Raw genomic sequence first — 18,270 nt, forward strand, 5'->3', positions numbered from 1 at the left:
AAGCCACACTGCTTCAGACTGCAGATTCAAAGTTTGGAGTCACATCAGGCCGAACTGTTCTCATCTTGCTTTGTTATGATCAGCAAAATCGTCGACTTCACCTTCCGACAGCCTGATTGCAGATTCTGCCGCTTCGAGATGAACTAAATGTTTGTGCAGGACATTAATCTGTGCTCCGAGTTTGTCAGACCACAGAAAACTGTGTGGTTAAGCTCTCAGCCAAATCTGAATAATTTGAATAAAATCAATAAGTCTATAAAAGCAGGTCTCGGAGTAATGAAGAAATCAGCTCGTCTCTGCTTACTCTGGAATAAAAAACTTGATATAGCAAGTTTATTCATGACATATGTACATATTTTCTTCAGCGATAACACTGTGATCGCCAACCCAGTATGTCGCCTTTTATCTGTTTCACACTCCGCTGTGAAGCACTGTGTATTCTGACACTTTTCTATTTGGAACTCGCGTTAAGTTCTGCGGCAATCTGAGCGACAGAACCTCGTCTGTTAGATCCATGAGCCTGTCTGTGGCCGTGTCCCTGGTTCACTGCTTTTCCTTCCCTGATGGATGCAGACCATTCCAGATGGGGGAAAACCCCACATGAACTGCAGTTTTGAAAAAAAAAAAAAAAAACCCCACCGACCCAGTCCTCTATCCTTCACAATTTGGTCGTTGTCACACTCTAAAATCCATTTTCTTTCTGCTTCAAACACCTAAACTCGGAGGGCGAATTGTTAAATGGCTGCCTAACGTCCCCCATGACAAAGATAGAACAGACTTTACTGTGGAATAAATACTTCACCTGTCAGAGGTCACAGTGTTATAGCTGGTATCTGCAGCGCCGATAGAGATGCTCGCAGGTGAAGAGGAGAACTTTGTGATAGAATAGAATAGAATAGAATAGAATAGAATAGAATAGAATAGAATAGAATAGAATAGAAATCACTCAGCACTCCTGTTGGATCGGTAATATCTGAATTGATTAACTCAGGGTGGGGTGGAAACCTGTGGCCCGACCCCCAAAACCACCAAGCCAAATTCAGAAAATTTCGAACAAACCACAGATATTTTCAAACAAACTTCCTAAGAGTAGCGGACGCAACACAACACTCAGACCCACGCCGAGATATCAGCATGAAAGCTGCCTTGTTGCTCAAAGTCACATTGTAAAAATATCATTAAATTTGATCTTATGCTGAGACTGTTGTCATTTTCTGTAGTAATTATTTGGTTTTGTGAAAATCTAGAAATTCAATCACAGACAATCTGCCCCACAAGAAAGGAAAAAAAAAAGTTACAATTTTAAATTCACAGGACTAAAGGCCCACTCAAGAGGGAAATGAGCTGTCTGTGGTGACTGAACTAAAACGCGTTTGCCAGCCCTGATCTGAGATTTAAATGTGAAGCAGAATGCTCACTAAACCTCAGATCAGTGTGTTTGATCCCTCCATTAGAAAGCGCATATTTTTTGTTGTTGCTGTTTGCAAACTCAACATTTTGAATTTTCCGGTATGTTGAAGCACGCTGGCTGCAGACCGGGTGTTTATGGCCGTGTTCAACGGCGACATTACCGCGATCGTTAGAGAAAAGATGTTCATCGCCGTTTACGCAGAGACAGGCAGCGGTGCACTTGGAAAACGTTGCACTCTGGGTAATAATCCAGTGACTTACAACACTATTGTCATCAAAGCAAAGAGCCAAAACAGAGAAAGTTTGACTTGTCGTTTAAACACTGTGTCTCTGTCTGGATCGCCGTCAACTCGCAACTCGAAAGTGAAAATCACATTTCTTTACACAATAATACAAAAACAACAGCGGTTGTACGAAGTCTCATACAAAACCACAACATAACAATAAAACCATAAACGCAAGGAAGCAGATCATACATTTTAAGCTGCGGGTCTGTTAAGCCGTTATTACCGAGAGATTTCCAATGCCTGGGACGTCAAACACATTTCAGTTCAGGAGCCATAATGTTTTGGCTGTATTCAAACATTATACTCATACATAAAGCCATTTTAAAGCTAATTTCACTGATACTGTGTGGCGCAAAATGCAGTGAAATGTCCAAAAAACTTTATGGTGCAAATCCTAAAAATGAGAAGGATGAAAGAATGTTTCAGTTAGTGCTGCGCTGCCCACAATATATTCATTCTGCTGAAAGGTTTTCATCATTATATGTCTCTATCATCCAGGTCAGAGGTCACTGTAATCCTCATTCCTGTCTTGAGGTTTTGAAGATATTCCATCGCTAATCATCTGCTTTCCTTTGAATAACATTCCGGTAAATGTCTGCATTTGTTTCAGACAGATTCCAGGAGAAGCTTTTGGGCACCTGAATCCAGCTGCTTTGGAATCTGCATATTTAAAATAAAATCTATGATTTTGGGCTTTGTTCATGCATTTGATTTCTTATCATCATTCATGCTATTCCTCTTTCATCAAAGCCTTGAACCGTGATCCATCTACGAACCTTTGGCATTGGACAGGTGACAGTGTAGATCTCAATCTATACTTCCCCTGATGAATTGTGCCATCGACATGTAAGCAAAGGTCTTAGAAGAGAGAAAAAAAAAAGATTTAACTCTCCTTTGTTCCCTTTATTTTCTTAACTACTCTCACACAAAGAATCGGCTGGGGTCACAGCTCAAACTGCAGTGGAAGGTGCAGCAATAGGGACTTTTATTCAACCAACCTGAGAGAGGCTAATGAGTATTTTTGCAATAAAGAGAGCTTTAAAAAAAAAATACTGTAAATAAACTTTGTGCAAGCTCATTTTGAAAGGAGAGGACACCAAAATATTGCTGCAGCTTTGGCCTCCAGTAAAACACCACAACATCGTTTTTCATTTCATTTATGTCACAAAAAAATTATTGGACATTTCCAGTTTTTCATTTAAAAAGGAATTCATTATGTGTGTCACAGTAAAAAATGAATTACACAGTTAAACAGGCTTTTTATGCATCGCAGTTCATTTTCCTGTCTGCCTCTTGCCTAAAAGTCCCATTTTCTCTAATTGGACAGTTTCCCAAAAAAAAAAAAAAAAAAGCTCCCTTTCTATACAGCTCAGTCTGCCAACATGCAACATCAAAAGCCTGTAATTGGACACCAGCATCATCACCTTGTCAGTGCACACTTTGCCAGGAATACATGAGGAGAAAAAATGAAAATTTCACATTGATTTTCGAAAACCGAGCATCCAGAAAGGTCCGAAGTGTATGATCATCTGGGAAACCTTTCAAGTCTATGAATTACTTCATGTGCTATATTATTTTTAAAGAATGTGTCCGTTCTCATATTGATCAATGAAATTCTCCCAATAGATGCACACATGCAGTGCTGGTTCAGCAAATCACGCAGCATGCGTCGCAACGCCATTATCAGTGCCGCCAGCAGGAAAATTGTGCCTGAGCAGCACAAACGCTTGAAGGTTTGGTTGCATTTCATGAGAAGGGATGACAGAACACACGTCGTGCAGTAACTTTGAAAAGTGTTGTTTTCGATGCGCTCTGGATCTCAACACAAACCAAACAAAAAAGAAAAAGATTCTGGAAAAGACGGCTCGCTGCCGGAGCTGGGACAGCGGAGGCGTTGTTTACGTGTCATCTGGCTGCTGTCATGACCGCGACGTTGTGATCCGCGATACGGCGACACCACTTCTGATAGAATGGAGGTCGACATTGTGAAGTGAATTGTTCTCATCCAGAAGTTGATGAAATTCACATTGCACAGCAGGTCAAGTAATGAAGACCACAGACCGTGGGAGCCTTTATTAAAGCCTCGACATAAACTGGACCTCCTATTGTCACCCACGAAGCATGAAACGCTCACATTTTTATCTCTCATACACTAAATGTGTAAATGGAAGGTATGGTCTCTATATATAAACTGCAACTGTCATGATGGTCTTCCATTATGATTGATTAAACAAATTTAATCTGCATATCTTATTTTCATTTCAGGGGTGAGGAAATGTTCTGTTCGAGATACGATCACGCAGTCTTGAAATTCATAACAGACTCAAGAGAAGTGGAGGGAAGAAACGAAACAGAGGACAAGTGTGAGCTGTTGGCAAGGTCAAGTCTAATCAGGCGGTAGCCGGAGACAAATGCAATATAAGAATGACATGTGCATCGTCATGTCCCTTTTCAAAATCTAAAGTGTGTGACAGGAAAAAAAAAAAAAGGTCTCTTAATAAACCTTGCCAGAAGATAAACGCATTTCAAAGTCACGTTATCAACTTCCCCCCTTCAAAACTACATAAGTCTCATTTTCTGCTGCCCTTATCTTCCTCCTGGGAGTGCACAGGGGGCCACGCTGCATCAATAACTGCTCCTTAATTACAAGTCCAGATACCAGAAGCAGCAGCTCCGCAGCCGTACAGAGCTTTAAAAAGAGACTGCAGGGCACGGCTGCCTTCTCCTCGCATGCTTCAGGGAACAATGCACTTTTACACAGCGATAAAGACAGCTGTACAATGTCAAAGGTCGTGGAGATCGTGGCAGAAGAGGCCGTGATGCATAATCAGGACACCTGCTTGCAGAAGTTTCTTTCTTTTTTTTTTTTTTTTCATTTAATGAAAATGTCTGTCACCTTTAATCCTCCTGGCTTTTCCTCTTTTCGTGGTGATATACTTTTGCTAATCAGAGGCTGGCAGCAGCAGCAGCAGCAGCCGGGATACACAAGGGGCAGAGAGGCGGGCATTCTGGGAGCTGCCATGTTGGCTGACAACAGTGGACATGCAGACGGCCGGCCAAAAAACATCCAGCCAGCCGGCCGGCCAGCCAACCAGCCAGGAGGATAAGGCCGGATCACTTTCAGCACTGCGCTAATAGAGGGAAAAAAGAAAAAAAGAAAAAAGAAAAAGTGTTTCTCTCCACGGCACGGCTTTATACAAATAAATTGCTGTCCGGTTCAGTTAAACGTAGCGCACAAATACAGCGAGCCAATCGAAAGCCAATGACAGAAAACTCAAAGACGGGCAGAGAGGGAGACATGCTGTCTGCACGCCATGCCCTCATTTCTACCAGGCTGTCTCTGAGGGTTCAGAGGGGGGCGCACCGTCGACGGGGGAGCAGCTGGAGAAAGAGGGGACATGGAGGAGGAGGAGGAGGAGGGAGGCATTTGACATGGGCACCTACAGATCAGAAGCCATATTACAATACCGACAGCTCCTTTGTGTTTTTTTTCTTTCTTTTTTTTCCCTCCATCTCAGTTCAGGCCCTGCCTGCACGCAGGAATCAACACGTACCAGCAGCATCATCACACGCACACACACACACACACACACACACACACACACACACACACACACAAATAAAGAAAACAGGATTTATTTTAATCAATTGTGACGAACCAAAGGCTGTGCAGCAGATGCACGAGAGTCCACACAGTCCTGCCATTAAAAAAAAAAGAAAAAAGAACCATTCTCGTCTCATCCAAGTCGTCATATCTTCCCTAATTGTTTGAGAAAATGTGTGCCGAAATCATCAACCTCGAAATAAAATAAACCTCATCATTATCTGTCAGGGAGGCTGTTTGTCATTGCAAGAACGCTTTTACATTTCAAGCACAGAAAATGGAAAAAAAAAAAAAAAAAGAAAGAAAAAAACTGAGCACAGTCTTGGCTGCCAACTAATCAGTGACTGCATAAACATCAAAAACCACAAGACCACCAAATAGCCCATCAACTTCCTACACACACACACACACACATACACACAGGTGTGCACATTTCATCCCTTCTGCTGCCAGCAGCACTATTCTCATCTTTCATACACTTAGCCGAGGAGCATGCATAATTTGAGTAACAATAGGTTAAAGCAATGCAATTTGTACCCAGGCTGAAGGAGGATACACACCGCATTAAAAATAGAGCATCAGGGAGAAGAAGAACAAGAAAAGAACAGAGTGATGGGGATAGTAGTTAGTGTCGTGAGAAGCAGTGTCGGGGTGAAAACAAAGTGTTTTTGATGCCTGAGATAAATGGCGGTCTGTGAGCTCTGAACTCATTAGTCAGTGGGAAAACAATCAGCATTACATGTCGCTTTATTGGCCAATGGCAATCTGTTTGCAGCGTGAGTAGATCCCAGTCACCTCATTCCGCCGCTAAACTTTCGCAACAAAGCAAGTCTGCAGTCAGCAAACACTGAGACTCCAGAGGTTAAATCAGAACAGTTGGGAAGAAAAAGTCTGCAGTGAAGGTGTGGTTGCAGAGCGAGCAAGCACCCACACACACACACAGACACACACACACACACGAACGCGATCCCCACGTGTTAAAGTAACCATGCCTGACATCAAATTTAAGTTAATGCTTTCAAATGGAACATGAGTGCTTTTATTAAATATTAACTAAAGTTGAGTTCAGACTCGGTTGCGGTAAGTTCACACAGCGCACACACAAGAAAAAAAAAGAAAGAGGGAAGGAAGCCTCCGTGTAGACAGTTCAGTCAGCTGCTGGTTGGGCGGCGGCGAGCCGGCTCTTCAGATGGAAGATGGCTCAGCGCTCGTCTGTCAGCTGCCGGGTCTGGAACAGGCACCACATGATCCATGTATGTCTCATGCCTGCTTGTTTTTGGGTTTTTGAGGTTTAATCCATCATGTTTTTGCTTTTGAATTAAACTCGTTAAGATCATCACGATATAGAACTGCGAAACCTCACCGTTATGAACAGGATCTTTCAAATTTCTAAAAGAAGTCACGTAGCAAAGCTTTTAATAATCAGAATGTTGAGATCTAGCTTATGCAACATAATTAAAACTAACAAAAATGTGCACTATACCCAAATGATTATCTGTAAAACCGCAGTGCTTATGGAAGGGGTTTTTCAAAGCGTGAAGGGAACAAGCCTCCATTCACAGACCTTGAACTACTTACAAACTCCCAAACAGAACCTGTTTTCTGTTGTAATGTTTTGCCTGAATGCTGGACTTCTTCACGTTTTCCACATTATCACACATTTTTGACATCAGCAGTTTGCAGCCATAATTATTAATAGCAGAACTCGTATGATGCTCATTAAATGCTGCTAATTTGTTGTTTTCGTGACACTTTCAGGGTTTTCTTTCAAGAATGTTTGTTTAAAGGAAGTAATTAGTATTGTTGCTATATAAGGTAATAATGACAGTCGATGCACAACACTGGCGAGTGCACGTGATATGACTCTCTCCGCACTGATAATTAACTGGGTTCAACCAGCAGTCATTCTCATTGTCATAACTTTTCTTCCTCAAAACTAAAAGATCAAATGGAGTTAATATTCTAACTGAGCTTTATTGCCAAGAGTGATGAAATAACTGATGGTAAAACAATTTTCTCCTCCTGCGCCGAAAACTATTTAACAGCTAGGCAAACCCGTTTGGAAATACCTGAATTTCATCCTGTAACCTTAAACCGAATAGGTGCTGCACATTCAGAGACGCACAGCTCGCACGGGATTTATAGGTTTAGTGACAATTCATGGGTTACCTCTGCTTCACATTTCTCATATTAAATATGGAAATAGTTGTGTTTTGCTCTTTTGTTTGATGAAAAACACTGACCTCATGCAACTTGAGCCAGTTTTTATATGCCGCATGCATCCAACAAATATCATATTTGTGAACAGTGGTACTGTGGAGAGCAGTGAATGTCAAATAAATTAATCTGTAAACTTTTGATTTCAAAATATCTCAATAATTGTCCATGGAAAGGTAAATCCTGCAGCTTATGTTGTTTTACAGATATCAATGCCAAAAAAGGTCCACATTTAACACATTATATCAAATTTCAAATCTAACTTTCTGTTTGAATGGTCGTATTATGAATAGTCACTGATTATTAGCTCCATGACACAATAGAGACAATGATAAGTCTTTATAATTGGAACAGTGGATCCATCATAAATAAGAAAAACAAAAAGGATTTAGAGATCATCAGTGATGGACACATAATGTTGTCATAAAATAACTTTTTTTTTTGTTTGTTGCTCTTTATGTTTCAATTCCTCTCATCAAAATGAAGCCAATCAACAGAAGTCATGATGAATCCAGCCTTCAAGGAGACACTGTTGGACTACACTAGCTTGTATCTCAGAAACAATGCAAATTACTTGACCAGAAACCATTTACATCTGTATAACTTGCAGTGTTAAATCATGAAAACAGGATAGCCATCAAACTTTGGAAAGCTATTGTTCCTGTTCGTCACCTCCAGCTTTCAGTTGGATTGCTTTTTGCTGTCAGAAGCGATCCACAGCAAAAACCTGCAATTACTAAAAGAATCCCAGCGAATCGTACCTATTTTTAACATCAGTAAACATCACATGTGGCACATGCAGCTTAATTCAAAGATATTTTTACAGTGAGGGAAAGCTTGAGCTCGCCACAGGCTCATATGTGTATTCTACAGTTTCCCCGTCCCTCTAACACAAACATTCTTCTTCTTTTTTTTTTAATCCATCTCACACACAACCACAAGACTTCACCCTCTCACCCTCTGCTGTTGATATCACGGGCTGTCATCACCCCTTCCCTCTTCTCCTCCTACTAAAATGCATTTCAACACAGCGATGCAAACACAGCGCGGCGAGACTCTGTTGCATATCTCAACAGGTCATCGAAATTATCCGTGTAAATCCCTTCATCTCCCAAAACACACACGCATCCCGAAGCTCCTTAAGCATCAAAATGTCTCTGAGACAGAAAAGGTCCAGGGCGAGAAGATGAACTCCACCATGCTGGGGCTCGGATGCGCTCGTGGGCGGGCAGCAAAAGAGCCGGCTCGGCGTCTGGTCGCGGCTGCCCTGAGCAGCGTTGTGGACAGAGGACTAATGAGGACGCAAAACTTTGAAAGTGTTGCTGCAAAAATAAAACAACTCAGAAAATGAAACACAAAATGGGAGGATGCAAAAGTTGCCCTCAGGTTATTTTCAATTAGCAAAGAGGCACAACTTCCAGTGAGCGCGCACACTGGCCATGACTGCTGAAGAAGAAAACATCAAATGTGGACGGAATCTGAATAAACAAGTCCTTTTAGATGGTGCTGTTTTATTTAGAACGCAATCACAGTCAATTGGCATCTCTTTGATGGAGCCAGAGCACAGAAGGCTTTCTAATTATATCCTATTTCTTTCTCCCTTCCATCTATTCATCCATTATTTCCTCCAAGTTACCACCTTTTAGGAGACAATGATAGTGATTCAAGTGGTAATGCACGCTAAACACAGTGAGCTGAAGCTGGTGTGTAATATTTTGCAAAATCCAGCCGGATTATTTCTGTGTTGTCATATTTATCGGGATAAGCTGCTGAAAGAAAAAAAAAAAAAAAAGAAAAAGAAAAAAGAAAGGATGAATTCTCAGTCATTCAGCCATGAAGGGGTTTTGTTTCCTCTGTGAGGAAGACACGATGCGAAGGTCAGCGACAGCACAAAGTGGGAAAGTCACACCAGTGGCGAGCTCGAGGACGGCCCGGGGCCCGGCCAATAGGAGCTGGTTTATGTAGATGGGATCCGGTCTTGGTTGGAGTCAAGAGGGAGGAGTAATATGCATTACGATTGGCTACTTGGCCTTTTTAAATGAAGCATAAAGCTGAAAACCAAGAAATGAGGAACAACAGCTCGAGCTGAGTGGATCACAAGTAATCACGTTAATTTCCTATCTGATTAAAACTGTTATGTAAGCCTGCGATTGATTAGCTTTGTTTGACTGACACTACGGTCAGATTAGATCAGAAGAATGCTTATAATCTGATGGAATTCTGTGCAAATGTTACATTGGGTTGTTTTGGAGTATTGTATACATCTGTTGAACATTTCACCACTTTATGTCTGCGTGAAATCTTGTCCGCAAAACATCTGGTTGATTCAAGAAACAATTCTGTCACCTCAAGTGAAAAGAAACGGAGAGGAAAAGGAGAAAGTTTTCTTGCGGTATTACTTTGAAACAAATACATAAAATTTGATGAGCATAGTTCACAAATCAATACCATTTTCTGCTTGAAGTTAAAAGTGAAATCATGTTGAAGCATCTCAGGATTGAACCATTGACTTCATCAGATGATTTTCTGTATATCAGTCCAGCATGATCACTTTATCCAGACTTCATTAGGAAAAAAAAAAACTGGAAAGTCTGATCGATCAGTCAGAAGGAATTCATTAAGACGGACATTAGAGTAACCATGGAAACGCACCAATTGTCTTGTTACCACAGTCACACAAGCTGATCTCAACTGACATTAGGTTAAACGGAGGGTACGCCTGGATAAACTACCACTCCATCACACGACCAACACAATCAAACACTCAGACATAATTGCACCTACAGGGAATTTAGCATCTACTATTACCAGAGAAAGCAGGAAGTGTAAGGATCTGGACGAAACAATGGCACTGCATGTACAACATTTAAAGCCAATCAAACTTGTCTGTTTAGCCACCGACAAATCCACATAATCTCACACTACTAGTGATGGATGCCACGAGACCTGCTGGACCTCGGTGCCTCGTCCAAGAACACAAAAACAGGGTGAGAAAGGGGATTAACCCACAAACGCAGCGATTGGAAAATGACCTATTCTACCAACTGAGCCACAGCCGCCGAGAAGAAGGACTTCTGTGGAGAAGCAAAGATTTGGACCACATATGGAAGCTTTTTCCACCTCTTCTGGCAACATCAGATAGCATCAAATGACCTCATGAATGCTATACAATTAAACATATTGAAAAAGATTAAATCTGTCTTGACTGGCTCTCAAATACAAACACATCACTAGCACCATCTGTAGGTCACTTAATGGTTGTAAACTTAAAATGTTTCAAGTGATACTCCTAGACATGAAAGATGTTTCCAAAAGGAGTCAGGGTTCACTCACTTCAGCTGTTTAGGCCAATCTGCACATAGCAGCACCAACCCAGGAAAGCAATGTGAAGACATGCTGGTGAATGCTCCTGTCATAAACTGTTTTAAGGTTACACTAACAGAAAAGTTCATGTTTGCTGTTCAAATTACAAACAGTCATCATTGGTACTACGCCTCCACTAACCACCAAAGCTGCAGCCGACATTCTAGGCTCTTCTAGAGCCATATTATATAAATTCTGAGGATTTTCCATGAATATGAGAAGAAGGATAAAGGGTAGGCTTCATAAGATACTGTATATAGAATTCTGCACAAAGAACAACTTGTGTGATCTTTGATGTTTGGCCACCAAAGATTAGTCAGTTCATCTTGGAGAAAGACCACCCTTGGAAATTAAGTGGGTATATGTGCTTCTTCACATGGCTGGATGTAAAGATTGAACCATATGTAGGATTATTCTCGAGATTATTTTTAACTTGTGCTGTTTTGAAGAAAAGCCGTGTGCAGCTTCACACACTTCAGTGGTTTTGGAGGAGAAAACTTCCCAACAGAGCTTCACAAATGGAAGGTAATTTAAATAAAAGTGGCCGACAGAGATTCAAAATACACAGCTAATGCCCCTTTCACACCGCCGAGGTCTTTCGAATGGCTGCAGCGGCCGACAGCAGTGAGCGCTTCTACGGGAGGCGGTAAAAAAATGAATATGTTTGTGCACTGATGTCACATCACAATGTAAAAACACGGATCGATATCGTACAGCTGCGCAGAGACGGCGTTCTGTTCAACAATTCGATTTGATCTCATTTACTGTATATCTCGCATCGTCGTGGACTGTAGGCAGATTGATCTAATAAAGATGTTTTGGATGAAGCTCCATGCGGATTGGACCACATATGCACGCATAAAACAATATTAAAGTCCAGGTGAAACACCCATTTCTACCTGTGATTTTAAGGAGGAAGGCACCTGGACAAAGAGCCTATGCTGTTGCCACATATCTCCTGATTAACAGCGAGAAAGAATAAATGGATATAGCAGAGAAAACTGTAAAGTGGAGATGCATTAAATTTGGATCTGCATGGATTTATTCCAAATGCATCAGTGAAAAGTTTGGCATCGTTCAAACGTTGCCTCGGATGGCACCACCTCGTGTCACAGAAACCTTCTTTTCTCTTCCTCCAACTCTTTTATATTCACTCCTATAATCCACGGAGCACATCTCCAAGACGCAGAAAGTCAAGTCATGACTTAAACCAGAAATGCTGCCGGATTTGGCTAAAAACTGTCATTACTTGCGTATTTTCACAGCTGAATGATGTACAAAAAAAAAAAAACTGATTTCTCCATATGTTTAGAAGGCATTTGGTGTAATTCTCAGCTTAGCAGCAGTAATGGCAGCAGGAGGCATTCAGGAGGTGGAGGTCACCTCCTGAACTATGAGTGCTCTCAATTCAGGATAGCATAACTGTTTTAATGCAAGTCTACCAATTCATCCATCCATCCATCCATCCATTTCAATTTAACCAACTTAAAGCGATACTTCAACATCTTGGCAAATTGGCCCATTTAGCGCAATTCCTTAGTCATTTCAAACAGCATACTTACTTTTTTTGTGAGGGCGAGCTGTTGTTTATTCAGAGGTGAGTCGGGGAATTTTTTCGGGACGGACGTGGAAGGTATTTTTGTTCCCCCTCGTCAAACTCATCAAATACACAATATAACAACCCCAAAACACTTTGGTGGGCAAATTATAATCCGCACATTCACTGATCCTGGCAAACAATGTAGAAAATCAGCAAGCACCCTGAACAGCCGCCCAGTCCCTTTTGGGATAAACATATACACACATATGAGCAATTCTAATGTCACCAACCAATCTCAAATGGCTTTGGAGGACGGGAAAAAACCAAGACTTGAACCAAACCCACCACGAATATGTAGTTTCAGAAAGGAAGGGACCATGAGTCTGGTCTCAAACCGGGAACATACTGTGAGGTAAAATCGCTACAAACCACTGCACCACAATACGGCTCTATCCAAGTGTAAATGTGGGTTAAAAAAGACTTGTTGCATAAGTCACACAAAAAACAGTGAATTGCAACATGAAGAATTGAACTTATAGGTGAGTCATGTCAGTCCAATGAATGATTTTACACACACACACACACACACACACACACACACACACACACACACACACATATATATATATATATGATGAGTAACTATATATATATATATATATATATCCTATTATGAAACCTTTCTGGGTGGGAATTGATTAAATGTGTTAACAGAAAACTAGAACCACTTCTAGCAAAAAATGGAATTGAATAAAAAAAACTTTTCAAATGTTTAACTTCTCGATATCCAGAGGCTTCCAAAAAAAATCAGAAGTTGCAATATGTAAAACACAAAATAAAGTTCAAGCAAAGAACACCAGTGGCCACTGGGCTCAACAACTTGTCAGGGTGAAACTCTGAGACAGAAATCACACTTTGGCTTTACTTGAAAATAGATTACATCCTCTTTCCAGGGATGATGAAAACATCACTCAAAGTTCTGGTGCGTGTGCACACACACATACCACCCATCACATGACAATCCACCATATTGGACCTAACAGGTCGCCTGCCTCTGTGACTGTGACTGCTGCATCCTCCAGCATGCACACATTTACTTGGCTTCATGTACTCATTATATTGTGCACAGTGTATGGGAGCACATCTCTGAACAGCTCTACCCTTATTGGTCCGTAGCCTTGGGGCCTTTGTTACGATTGGATACTCACAAAAGCCAGCCACCCACACTTTGTATGTGTCTTTTTGCTCTAAAGGTCTGCTCCTGCATATTAAACAGTGTTGCAGCAATCAAATGCAGGAACCCCCCCCCCCCCCCCTTTTGTCGACATTACTGCCCTGGTAAATACATGAATAAATAAATAAATGAGCCTCGCTCTGATTCTGAGGGCAGCACAACACGGCGTGGTTGGCTGGTGTGTCTTTTGGATTAGTGGAGTGGCGGGCGAGTAAAAATGGGGGGCAGTGTGCTGAGTCTTGTCGCGGTGATGAAGACAGATGATGAAGCTGCGTTGCTGTAAACGAGCGAGTTAGCCCTTCCTTCAGACAGACACGACACGGCCCTGCAGGAGGCGGGGGGGAGGGAGCCGGGAAGGCACGGGAGCTGTCCCTGGTGCTGAAATCTGGGTTCAGCACCAATCCTTCAGTATCTGAAACAGCAGTTGTTTTAGAGTCACCTGCTTTGCCAACACAGATAATAACGAAGATTGATTCATTCCAACAGTCATCAGCTCTCCAAACCCACACAGCAGGAGGCAGAGGCGGGTGTTCATATTTGCCCAGGCAGAAGCTTCCCGAGGCCGCTCGCTGTTGACTTTTTCCCCAGCCTGATCCTGTGCCGAGTCACTTCTTTGTGCATTCCTATCACAAAACCGAGGGGAGTCAGATTCTCCGCCGTGTAATTCCTTCTGAGCCAAGTCAAAAAGATTCTCATTAAAGTCCTTTTTTCTTTTTTTAGACATATCACAAACCTCTGTCGCCGGGGACAATCGTATTGGGCTGTCATGCTATTTGCAGACTAATCATCTGCACACACGCAGACACACACACACACACACGCCTCAAAGGGATTGAATGTAAAAGAGAGCCTGGATCAACAGGAGAAGGATAATGCAATGTCAGTCGCTTCCACCTCGCCACCCTTACATATATATAGATATATATGTTGCATTATTCATATTTCAAAGCTGTCCAACCCTCTGTCCGTTCACACCGTGAGACACATCCTGGTGCTGCAAGCAGAGCTGATACAGAGAGACTTCAGACGCATGCTTAAGGAGACGGGAGGTGATCCAGCTGTGCGTGATGCTCCTGCTGCAACGTCAGTCGACACCCTGAGAACGTCACACGATTCAACTTTGTCACAGCAGCAGCTGAAACGTCAAAGTTTGCTCATGCACACTTTGATGCTCCGTTTTTTTTTTTTTGTTTTTTTTTTAACCAAAGCAGAGGCTGCAGCGTGATTCCACCGCATGACATCCACACTGATTGAGGATCCTCACTTGTGAGAGCTGTTAATGAACAAAACATTGCTCAACTTGCACCCAGTGGCTGATTGGCAACCATCCCCTCTCTCATAAAAGATTATGCAACAGGTTTTAGGCACTTGCTGAAACGCCACACTGGGCTCGTGCTGATCAACCATACAGCCAACGTGAACGATGCCAACAAGGGAGAATGATGTCACGAGTCCGTAAATAAGGGTCCTTTTTATCTCGGGCACTGCGGAGACCGGGGCGGGTGTGGTGACTGCATTAGTAGACGCGCGCAAAGCGCTCGCGTATAAGACCTGTATGATGTGGACATTCCCGCTCAGGGTCTTTATTTATTTAATTCTCCCTTCCAACCACCAGCATCGCTGTGAATACCTTCTACTTGCTTTCTGCCAGACGTGTGTTGAAGTTCAAATCATTCATCAGCTGCCAGGAAAATCTACCCCCCACCCTCCCCCCTCCTCTCCCCCCTCCTTAAAAAAAAAAAAAGAAAAAAAATTCCGATGTGGCTCCGTTCCGACAGCCACAAGGTGCCCAGTGACGGTGCGCCTTTCCCCGATCCCCACGTCTGATGGAGCAAAAATAACACATGCACGACGACAATGTGGCAGCTGGATTCTCTCTCCCCATCTCGCACCCCCATGCCATTTTTTTTTTCGATTTTTTTTGTACCCCACTCTTTCCCCATTCCTATGCGGCTTTCCTCTCTCTCCCTTCCTCTCTCTCTCTCTCTCCCCTCTCTCTCCACGAACCTTCTTATTCCCACAATTGCTTCATAAAATATGCAGGTAAACTCGGAAAAGCACAAACACTTTTTCATGCTCTGCCGGAGAACTGACCTCCCAGTCTAACGAATCCCACTCTTCGGTAAACATCCGGAGGATTTCTTTTCATCCAGAAAAAAACAAAAAGAAAAAAAAAGAAAAGAAAAGAAAAAAAGAGCGGACCAGGCGCAGCGGCTCTACGGAGCGACCGGGCGATGCGTTGCCATTGCGCTTTTGGTGTTATTATCCTCATGAAATCAATTTGAACAGGGGGACGTCGTCGCCTGGCGGAGGAGAGGCAGAAGAAGGCATCTCGGCGGCGTCGAGACCAACTTGAGCGACACAGACCAACGCTGCTACGCTTTGCAGTCCAACATTTTTTTTTTTTTTTTTTTTTTTGCTGCTCGGCTGATGGTTGCAACCAATTAGCACACCACTTGCGCTCGGAGGCGAATCGCTCCCGACAAGGCGCTCCTTCTCCTGAGCATCGCTTCTATTTCAGATGCTGTGCTGCTGCTGCTGCTGCTGTTGCTGCTTTCTTTTTTTGGTAGGGGGGGAAGCAAAAAAGAAAAAAAAAAAAAAGGTGGCGGGCTATACAACACGCAACTTCTCATTTCCAGGATCTAGAGGGGGTGGAAGGGTGGGTGGTGGGTGGAGGGGAATTTAGCGTGGCGCATACTCCAAAGCCAATAAATCCCCGTGGCGCATTTGACAAATCCTTTTCCCTCTTGTCGATGAGCAACAATAAAGGAAGCTTTTAAAGGTCCCTGCATGAAGTGCTTCTTTAAAAAAAAAAGAAAAGAAAAAAAAAACACGTGACTTCATCTATTTCCACGGTGAGGGGGAAAAAAAAAAAGATGCATTTGATCCATAATAGGCCCTAAGCAGTGCAAGACGCGTAATATGTGGAGAGGAGGAGGGTGGAGAGGAGGAGGGGGTGATGGGCGCAATGAATGACACTGGTTAGCGCACAGTAGACTTACTCACCATTAGCACAGCAAAGTTATTGTGGTGGGTGCAATGAATGATGGTCGTGTTGCCCCCGGAGCCCGTTATGTGGCAGCCCTCTGCCCTCCAGCCGCCGTGTCCATCCAGCAGGTCAAAATCCCAATAGGCTGCGGTCGGGTCTACACCCAGCGCGAAGTGCCTGAGAGCGATAGTGACGGAGTGCACAGCGCTCCCGAGGCTGCACCCATCTGCAAGAAAAGCAAACACATTCAGCCCGGGAAATCAAGTGGAAAGTCTGTGAGTGCTATGGCACAAAAAAATAGAAAGAAGAAGAGGAAGAGGAGGCACTGGACGCGGGGCGCACAAACTCCTGCGTGCAGGGCGCACACATGCTCGCAGGCATTTCAGCCCCAGACAAGTGTCAGACACAGCTGCTGCAGCTGGCAACACTGGTGTGCGCGTGTATGTGTGTGAAGAAGTGTTGCAGATAACTTTCATTTCCAATAAAACCCCCCAAAACATCTCACTCCCCCCCCTCCTCCCCTGACTGCAGCAGGGGAGTCAAATGCCATCAATTCTCGAATGAACAATCAGTTGTGATATATCGTGGACGAAAAAAAAAAATAACACAAACACACACACATTGCACAGAAGTCATGCGTGCCAACATGTTGCGCAGACTGTGGGAGCATGTAGTCCGTGTCTGCGTTTGACATCACGCGGGCGCACGGCCATAAAAATGGATTTCCTCTTACCTAATTTGGTGAAAGCAACTGGTGTCGAGACGCTCCTGCGCTTCCCATCGTCCGCCAGGTTCGACGAATTCCCCGTGCAAGGAAAGAGTTTCCCATTGCGAAAGACGACAAACTGCAGCCTGCAAGTGGAGTTATCAACAGATTGCAGCGCAGAGGAGGAGAGAGGCGGACCAGCCAGCGGTAAATGGATTGAGGCGACCGCCACTGAGTTCTGCGGATGGAACCAGAAAAGAAACAAGAACAGAAAAAAAGAGAAAGACAGAGAGGAAAATAAAAAATAAATAATATATCCCAGATCCGTTGGGGGGCGGGAAACATTTAAAATATTTTTTTTTTTAAAAAAGACTCAAAACACACTGCAAAAATTGCTTTCCTCTACAGGAGTGGAGGCGACCATAGACCACAAGTGACCAAGGGAATGAGAATCACGTTTGAACGCGCTCTAGTGCGCCTATTTGGTCAGGCTCCCTGCCGCAGAGGTGGAAATGGTTCTTACCATTTCAGCTTGAGGGCACATCAACACTGCAGTTTGATTTAAAGAGACAACCGGTCTGACTTTATCTTCTTTTCTCTTGACTATAAACACTGAATAACCTCCCAAAAAAAAAAAGAACACATCCCGATTATTTTCTTTTTTTTTTTTTCTTTTTTCTTTTTGGTGAGGATATTATAAGAGAAGAAGTAAAGAAAAACGTGGTTAGGGAATGTCAGAGTGTGAGACCTTTGCGCAGAGATCCCAAACTGATTCAGCCCTGCATAAATTGGATTTTTACTGCTTTAAATGCAAGAAAAAAAAATTAATAAATAAATAACAGTTTGTTGCTGCTGTCATGAAGCTCTTAAATTCCCATAGAGCTCCACAGAGGTTCTGATCTGCTATGACCTGCAACTGA

The 18,270-nt window shown here is 42.9% G+C and overlaps 1 protein-coding gene across 3 annotated transcripts in view; it reads right to left on the minus strand.

The window, feature by feature from the left end:
- LOC115398887 (adhesion G protein-coupled receptor A1) overlaps positions 1-18,270 on the minus strand; it is a 129,896-nt gene that overhangs the window by 56,168 nt on the left and 55,458 nt on the right. Inside the window, exons 1-3 of one of the 3 annotated variants that reach the window (XM_030105888.1) lie at positions 17,874-18,007; positions 17,378-17,588; positions 16,662-16,870 (exon numbers count right to left, since the gene is read on the minus strand). In XM_030105888.1, coding sequence (XP_029961748.1) covers positions 16,662-16,870; positions 17,378-17,588; positions 17,874-17,894 — 441 coding nt within the window. In that variant the 5' untranslated portion in view covers positions 17,895-18,007. Of the gene's footprint in view, positions 1-15,749; positions 15,977-16,661; positions 16,871-17,377; positions 17,589-17,873; positions 18,008-18,270 lie in introns of those variants that run through there. The other 2 variants (XM_030105890.1, XM_030105889.1) reach the window with 2 other exon arrangements.

The sequence above is a fragment of the Salarias fasciatus genome, chromosome 13 (genome assembly GCF_902148845.1).
Source record: "Salarias fasciatus chromosome 13, fSalaFa1.1, whole genome shotgun sequence".
Taxonomy (NCBI): Eukaryota; Metazoa; Chordata; class Actinopteri; order Blenniiformes; family Blenniidae; genus Salarias; species Salarias fasciatus.